This window comes from Octodon degus, unplaced genomic scaffold (assembly GCF_000260255.1).
Source record: "Octodon degus isolate 3935 unplaced genomic scaffold, OctDeg1.0 scaffold00048, whole genome shotgun sequence".
In the NCBI taxonomy this organism is placed as follows: Eukaryota; Metazoa; Chordata; class Mammalia; order Rodentia; family Octodontidae; genus Octodon; species Octodon degus.
In genome coordinates, this window is record NW_004524624.1 from 11,323,898 (window position 1) to 11,332,908 (window position 9,011).

At 39.4% G+C, this 9,011-nt stretch overlaps 1 protein-coding gene and 1 non-coding gene across 2 annotated transcripts in view; both read right to left on the reverse strand.

Annotated features, from left to right (window-relative positions):
• Vps45 (vacuolar protein sorting 45 homolog) overlaps positions 1 to 7,743 on the reverse strand; it is an 82,601-nt gene extending 74,858 nt beyond the window's left edge. Inside the window, 3 exon segments of the mRNA XM_004649074.2 lie at positions 179 to 239; positions 5,742 to 5,876; positions 6,453 to 7,743. Coding sequence (XP_004649131.1) covers positions 179 to 239; positions 5,742 to 5,876; positions 6,453 to 6,545 — 289 coding nt within the window. The 5' untranslated portion in view covers positions 6,546 to 7,743.
• On the reverse strand, positions 779 to 881 carry LOC111817098. Its single transcript, XR_002821368.1, has one exon. It is a non-coding gene; the product is annotated as a U6 spliceosomal RNA (small nuclear RNA).
• Positions 7,744 to 9,011: the final 1,268 nt, after the last annotated feature.

Here is a 9,011-nt window from a genome sequence, read left to right on the forward strand (position 1 = left end):
GTTCTAAGTAGGTGCTTTAGTCCACTGAGCCATCTCACCAGCCCCCTATACTTTTAATAATTAAAAAGAAATTTTTATAGTGATGGATTCAGTGAACTTGATGATAGGACATGAACAAGGAAGCAACACACAGCTGGGATCTAAGTACATGATTGAAACAATAAACCTACATACTTACAAATAAAATATATACTGTATTTGGGTCTTCGAAGCTCCTGAATCAAATAATCCACATTCTCCTAGAAAATAAGAAGATAGTTGCTTAAGTGAAAAAGTATGCCAGGAGCGGTGGTGCATGCCTGTATCTCATCACGTTGGGAGGCCGAGGCAGAAGATCACAAGTCTGAGCCCAGACCAGGCAATTTAGCGAGACACTGTCTCAAAATAAAAACTAAAAATAGGCTGGGAATGTGGCTCAGGCCGAAGGCCCTGAGTTCAATCCTCAGTACCATGCACATATACAAATGGATATATCAAATATAATGGTTAAAATCATACACATTATATATTTAATATTACATATGAACTAGATAAAAAGCATAAAAGATACATGCCGAAACACAACATACAACTGCTAATAGTTTTACAAATTTGCCTCAAGTTGCTTGTTTATAAACCATATTCATCTGACCAAAATTCTTACTTAGAACATTAAAATGTGTCTAGTTTCTTTTTGCTCACTTTTTATTTTTTTGGAACCGGGGGTTGAAGTCAGGCCCTTGTGTTTGCCAGGAAAGTGCTTATTCTACTGAGCCATTTCCCTGACCCCTCTAGTTTCTTTTTAGTGGAACACTTCATGAATTTCCATGTCATCCTTGTGCAAAGGGCATGATAACCTCTGTATCATTTCAACTTTAGTATATGTACTGCCAAATGAGCACTATCTTTTAATATCAATGTTCAAGAGGAAATGTAATTAATTATACTTACTTTAGCTTTTAATTTATTGGAACCTAAGGATTGATACAACTGCAATGCTTATAAAGCACTTGCATACAGCAGACTAAGGCCTTTTCTATACATTGTTTTAAAATAAAATATGAATGTTAAGAGCAAAGGCAGTTATTTTTATAAGGTCAAAATATAAGAAGCAGTCTGGTATGGTGATGCACGCCTGAAATCCCAGCCCCTGGGAGGCTCAGGCAGGAGGATCACTGAGAGTTTGGGTCAGCCTGGGCTATATAGGTGAGACCCTCTCTCAAAAACAAAACAAAAAGGAAGCATGAAAAAAGAGGTATGGTGGTGAACACTTGTAATCCTAGCAGCTAGAAGGTTGAGGAAGGAGGATCTTGAATTTAAGACCAAGAAACACTGAGCTACATATGGAGTTCAAGACTAGCCTGGACTCTATAGTAAGAATTTGTGTAAAACAAAACAAAACAAAACAAAACAAAACAAAACAAAACAAATCAACCAAGCAAACAAAAAACTCACAAAAATTCCAATTATACAAAATCATGCATGTTTTATGTTTTTGACATATCACACATGGTTATATTTCAATATAAATTGGCCTCCAAACATATCATTTTTAGTGGTTTATAAAAGTCACATTTCTTTATAACACAATTAAAAGGAAAGCAAGAACTTGAGGATTAGAAAATGAAGAGAGAGCAAGGAAAAAAGCTAGGAAACATGACAGGGGCAAAGCCCTACATTTATATGTACAAGATGGGTAAGGTGGGGCCGGGGAGATGGCTCAGTAGGATAAGCGCTTGACTGACAAACGCAAGGATCTGAGTTCAATCCCCAGTTCCACAAAAAAAAAAAAAAAAAAAAAAAAAAAAAAAGATGGGTAAGGCAATGATCCTGAGAATCTTCAGAAGGTTTTCGAAGCTAGCAGTTAATTGGAAGGATTCTCACCCTGACTAACTATATATGCTGATAGCTGTGAACTAAGCAACAGCACTAAGATGGCAATGTGTAATAGTAGTTTCATGCTTGGAATGCCTGTCATTCTGGTCTTCTGAATACGTGCTGCTTGCTATGACACGCCAGTTGCTGCTGTGCTGTCTCTCGGGTAGATGTTTGTTTAAAAAGGAAGCGGGTAGTGAATGATGGCAGGAGACAGAAAAAGGGGCGTTGCGTGACTCTCCTGCTACAATGCTGGATATGGTTAGATTTCTAAACTTCTGTGTAAAAATATATAATTGTTTATTCCTATTTTTAAAATATATTTTAATTAAAAATTTTTTTCTTCATATTCTGTAGGGACTTAAAGTTTAACATATCAATACTTGATGAAAAATACCTATTCCATGTTATGCCTAAGATGTTTGATATTCAGACAGATAGTGAAGTTAAGCTCAACAGCATAGGTTGTAGCGTAATAACAATAAGCTTCTCTTCTGGAGGATTAATAACCTAAGTGTGCAGACCAAAAATTAGAGAAAAAGGAGGGCTGCAAGGACAGCCAACATTTTGGCCCTAGCCTTTCAAGGTCAGTGAAGACTCAAGACATAGGAGAACCTGTACTGTAACATCATGCAACTCAGTTGTGTCCCAAATTTTCTGATCAAGGAGATTATGCGGCACAGAGGAAAGTGATCGATGATGCAGAGTGTGCCTAAGGAGAGTCACATGGAGAGAAAACATTCTTTCATGCTTTCACAGAGAGCAAATTGGTCAAGCAATGGCAGTGACTCATCCATGTGGCTGACACTGACAAAGTATCTACAAATTGCGGTACAGGGTTTCAGGATAAATCCTGAGGAAATTTGACTGACCTTATCAGATACAAAAGCTACATTTCTTGCTATATAGGTCTTGCTTTATCTTGGTCTTAACCATCCAGCAGAAAAGTATAACAACAAAGTATAAAAGTAAAGCCATATTAATATGCTGAGCTGTAGCAGTCTCAAGTCAACAATTTCTGGCATTGCCAGGCTTACAGAAAACCCACTACTATTATGGACTACTGGACCATTGTAGAATATTTTGCTGAACTGACACATCTATAATATTTAAATGACAAAACTAAAAAAAAGGGGGAATACAAACGAACGACTATTCAAGCACAAGTGTCTGAGTTCAATCCCCGGTTCCGCCAAAAAAACCAACCAACCAAACAAAAAAAAATGAACGACCATTTTGTATCCATATATTCAAAATAGTTAGGATAGATATATAGCTACATTCTCTTAATTCAATGAATAGAAAGATTTGTTCTAATAGTGTCTGTAAACAGGATATCATGTCTGCATCTTGCACAATGAATAACCACTAAGACAACAATACGCAATGTATTAATTATTGAAACTGTCCTACTAATTTGGTTTGAAACTGTTTCATTGTTATTTGTTGCTCAATCAAATTATGGGGAAAAATCACATTTCTTTACAGCATTTAAAAGTTTAAGAAATCATTTCTTATTAAATGGGAAAAAAGTTTTAAAAATTGTCATTTAGATTTAAAATATATTAAAAGTTAACTATGATATAAAGACAATAATTTCAATAACAAATACATTAAACCTAAATTATTTCCTTATAATATACTAGGTAAAAATGACAAAATGAAGAAGAGAGCTTAAGAGATTATGTACAACTGTTAAAGAGAGTACTTCATTAAAAAATGTTAGGAAATAACTAAATGATCTCTAAGATTCTTCTTACACCAAAATTTCATGACTAAGAGCTCTAAGAGCTACAAATGTGAAAGAGTTGTAGATCGATATAGTAAAACATATTCACAGGCTAGGGAAGAGAGCTCAGTGGTCTAAGTGACAGCCTGGCAAGTGCAAGGACCAGAGTTCAAGCCCCAGTACCACATTCTGTGCCAGTCCTGGAACCAGTGTGGTGGTGCATCCTGTAATCCCAGCACTGGAAGGCTGAGACAGGAGGATCACTACAAGTCTGAACTGAGTAGTGAGGTTCTGTATCAAATAAATAAATAAAATTTTTAAAAAATCATATTCATTAACCTGAGAACTATTAAGTGTCCATAATGTAGCTGGTGCTAGGGACATAAAAGTGAGTAAAAGCAGATACCATCTCTACTCTCCTGGAGTTTACTGCTGCTAGATAAGACAGATTCTAATAAACAAACAAACAAAAAATACATGTAACTTTAACAATGACAGAAGATCTGGAGAAGACAATGCTGTAAGCACTTGGAAGGAGCAGTTTGTCCCAGTTAGTGAGGCTGGGAAAGTGTGTTTGAGAAAGTGAAGAAGTTCCAAGCAGGGGAGAGCCCATGCAAAGGTCCTACAGTATGATGAGAAAGGGGAATACAGTGGCTGGAAAGACTAGTGTGGTAAGCTGCAGAACACAAAATGGGGAATAGTTTGAAATGAAGCTGGAGAAATGGTAGGAACCAAACCACAATGAACCTTGCAGGCAACAGGAAGTGATTTTGTTTTGTTTTGTTTTGTTGGAGCCAGGGTCTCCCTATGCAGTGCAGGCTGAACTTGAAATATGTAGCCCAGGCTGGGCTCAAACTCACAGCCTTCCTCTTGCCTCCGTGTCCCAAGTGCTGGGTTATAGTTGTGAACCACCACGCACAGGTCCAGCAATTTTATCTTTAGCATATAACCAATGAAAGGGGATTCAGGTGCAGTTTAGTGGTAGAGTACTTGCTTAGCATGTAGAAGGCACTGGGTTCAATTTCTAATACCAAAAAGCAAAACAAAATAAACAAGAATTCCCTCCCATAAAACAATGACAAGTCAATTAAGGATTTCAAATTAAGGTAACATGATCAGATTTGCATTTTGGAAAGTACATAATATACAAGTGTGACAAAAATGCATTCAAGTTGAAGAATTATATAAAATAAGACTGAAATAGCAAAGAGGTCCAGGGAGATAGCTCAGCGGCATAAGCCTTTGCCCGGCAAGCACAAGGTCCTAAGTTTTATCCCCAGTACCAAAAAAAAGAAAGAAAAAAAAAAAAGAAAAGAAATAGGAAATAATTTTTAAAGGACATTCTCAAGCAAGACTTTTTTTTTTTTTTTGGTATTGGAAATTGAACTCATGACCTTGAGCTTGCCAGGCAGGTGGTGTGCTATTGAGCTATATCCCTGGCACCTCAAGCTAGAAAGTGATGGACAAAAGCTAATAAATGACTGAAAAATTTTTAATTAGGGGAACATAACAAATAAGGGACAGAAATGAGTAAGTCAAGAGATGGTAAAAAAGGCCTAGTTTGCTGTAGTGGAAAGAATAAGGACATACAAAAGTTGGGTACCCAAGGAGAGACCAAACCAGTAAGAGGAGGGCTTTGACTACGATATATTAAAATATAGTTTTAATAATACAAGGAAAATTCTCTTAAGCACAGAAGTGAATAAATGGTAAAGGTTCAAGACACTGATTTCTGGGGCTGGGGAGATGGTTCAGTAGAACAAACGCTTCACTGGCAAGTGCAAGGGTCTGAGTTCAATCCCTGGTTCCACCAAAAAAAAAAAAAAAAAAAAAGAAGAAGACACTGATTGCTGTTGTAAGATGAAGTGGCAATGGTGTTCAGTGATAGGTATGGGGGTTAATCCAGGAATAAAGTGATGTGGTTCCCTATTAGAGTAGTTAATAGATTCGGGACTAGGTGTGAACCTAAAAGACACCTTGAAGGAAGAGTCGGCTGTAAACTGGTGAACTGAGACATGGAAGGAAGAATGAAAGTTATAATTCTGATAAGCCAGGATCATTATGATACCACTGATGATAATACAAATTTATTTGTCCTTAATGCTTTCAGAATGTTTTACATTTGCCTGGGTAGACAGCAGCTCAGCTTATGTAGTACCTTCGTAGGGCGAAGAAAACAAATTGCCTTCAGGTGTTTCATGATCTCTCGATTTTGAGAATCAATACGTTCAAAGAGGTACACTTCCTTCTGAAGAATCTCTGATTGTGTGTATACCATACTCACTATGCCAGTCTGTAAAGAAAAAGAGTTAACTAAGGTTATGCTAGTCTAGAATAACTGATATAACCATCAATACATAAATCAGTTTTTCATTAAAATTTAACCGGTTAAATAATATTTACAAACATTCAAAACAGGTTGTAATTAATCAGAATGAAAAACGTTTCTCCTGAAAATGAACAATCCATAAATTTCTTTTCCATCACCTAAGGTCTGTCTGTCTGCCTGCCTGCCTGCCTTCCTTTTCCCCCTCTCTCAGGGGCCAGTACAAAACCTGTCATCTCAGCTTCAGCTCCGACAGCTTTACTTTGAAAACAACGCTCAATAGAAACAACAGGGCCATCTCAAAGTCTTCGAAGTGATGTCTCACATACAAATGATGTCTTGGCTGAGAGACATCGTTTTGGGTAGAAGCCTGTGGGCAACAGTTCTAGTCATTTAGACTGAAAATCCACTGGGCAGGTTTGTACAACTTTTCAGTTCTATGTGACCCTCATTATCTGACTAAATACCAAATGGTACGGTGGGACGGGACCGGTTATTCTGAGGGAGGCTTCCTTTACAAACACTGAACAAAAGCAAACTCACCGTCTCTTTATCCATGAGAAGTACTTTCATACCAGGTCCGCTGTCCTCTATCATTTTCGAAATGTACTGCTTCACAGCAAAAACCACGTTCATGGTGGCGAACTGACAGGTGCCCTGCAGCCCTTCCCGCCCCCTTTTCTAGTTGAATTAGCCCCCGGCCTCTAGGCTGGGTCTCAGCTACTTCCGTCCGGTGGGCAGGGACTTCCGGGAGTCCGGGCAGCCACGGGGTTGGGAGTTGTAGTTCCGCTGCGAAGTCCGGGATCCAGAGCCAGCAGGACGGATGGAAAAATCCAGCTGAGACTGAGGGGGCTGCTGGACCCCCGCGGAACTCCGGTCCACCTCCTGCCGAGAGGCGTTGGAAGCTTAGACTCTTACACTCGTCCTGGCTCTCCATCCGATAGTCCCGGCCGCAGCTTGGGGCAAGCTGAGGACAGAATGGCGCCTCGCAGTGTGAGACTGGCTCAGCTAGCTGCCGCACGGGCTGAGCGAGACTGTGGTCACTATTCTTATTAACGCTTTCCTGGGTGGCAGAGAGGGATGAAGAGAAGCGAGCCGGCTTAATGCTCGAGGCCTTTTAGTCCTAGGAGAGGCGGCATTTGGTAAATCCGACGCAGCGTTTGCTGAGGCAGTGCCTGCGACGGGGCTCTGAGTGAGCAGGGGACCGTGCGTGCAGGGTGCTGGGGCTGAACGTGAGGCCCAAATTGATTTTCCAGAGGCGAAGAAGCAGCTGAAACGGAATGAATATTTGTTAAGTAAATGAACAAAGGAAATCGCTTTAATGGCGGTTGAGGGAGAGACCTCAGATCGATTCCCTGCCGCGCCGGGAGCTGAGTCCACAGGAGCCGTGGGCTGGGAGCTGCTGTCTCCGCTGCAAGCAGATAGCGTGGGGGTCAAAAATTTTAAAGAAATAGCAAAAGTTTAGCAACAACACTGATCGTAAAGCCTTCAGTTTCCTCTTGTCTGTATTTGTGTTTACATCACAGGAGTGTCTTCAGAAAAGGAGGGTGGGTGTTTGTATTCCCCACCTTTATTTTGGGGAGTTGTAAAATTCGGAAGGTAGCAAGAAACAGCTGCAAGAAATGAGTGACTACAAGTCCTGGTAAATACACCAAAATAATGACCATCTTACTTAATACATTCAACATTAATAGACCTAGAGGACTGTAATCTGGCTAAGAATATGCAACATTGTGTACAATTTTCAGTCTTTCAAAGAGATTAGAAATCACTTGAAATATGAGATGGTCATTCCCTCTGAAACTGAAGAACATTTTCCTACTAAATAAATAACACTTCCCATCGGTCATTTTACTATTTTTTGAGATAAGAGAAAAGTCTTAAAGCTATACATTAAAATGAAAATGTGAATCTTTGGATTCTGTGTGTCATTGTGCGCTGCTCCCCACCTGGAACGCACTACCAACAGGGACACGACTTAGCTCCAGTAAATGGACTTAAAGAAGGCAGATTTAGGATAAAGAAGACAGCTTATTTGGGGGGAAAAGATGCAAAAGAGGATAGCCAGCTACAGCGAGGCGGTGGGAGGCATAGGGGTTCTATTGTCTTCCCATCTCGCAGGTGGGTGCTTGTCCATATCTAGATATCTGTTCTTTGCTGTCTTTGTGGTAGGCCAGACCCTTCTGGTTTCTTCTGGTCCTTTTGTAATGAAGTGGGGAGGGCTTGGAGGAAGGCAGCTTTAGACTTAGTGAGTAAACATGCATACATGCATGTGCTGTATTTTGAGAACAGGTTTACATGTACAGTGTGTGTGTGTGTGTGTCTCAAATATTAAATAAGAGCCATCCTTCCTCCCCCTTGCATTTTGTCAGGTGGGTGAGGGGAGCTGGGTTTTCCTGGTAATTGTGTTGTCTGGGCCTCTCCCAAGTCTAGCTAGCTTTTCCTGCTTTTGTCTTTCTAATTACCCTACCTGAAGAGTGTCTGTGAGGGTAAAACTATTTTTAGTAACTTTTCTTACTGATTTTAACCCTTAGGACATAAGACTAATTTTGTCATCAAGACCCATAAACATAAGACTGTCAGACCTATGTTTATTCTTTAGAATATTTTTATTGATAAATTTTCATTTTATGAGTTTTATTATATTAATCAGGACTTGACAGGAAAAAAATTAAAAATTTTAATATTGTTTATAAAACAGTATCAAAATTTTTAGCAACTTTTTTACTGTCTAGAAAAGAACACAAATTTAAAAATTTTTAAAAAATTTTGTTTTTTATGGGGCTGGGGAGATGGCTCAGTAGAATAAGCACTTGCCTGGCAAGCGTAGGGCCCTGAGTTCAATCCCCAGTACCGCAAAATAAATAAATAAATAAATAAATAAAAAATTAAAAAAAAATTGTTTTTTATGTATTTAGTACAGGGCATTCAGGGTCTCACTACACAGATCGGAATCGTAGTAATCCTCCTGTTTTCAGTCTCCCAAGCACTGGGATTACAGACATGTGCCACCATGCCCAGTCTGAATCACTGTCTCAGTGTATACAGTGTGGCACGCAGGGGATCGAACTGTGATTGTTGTGCCTGCCTAAGCTGGTGCTT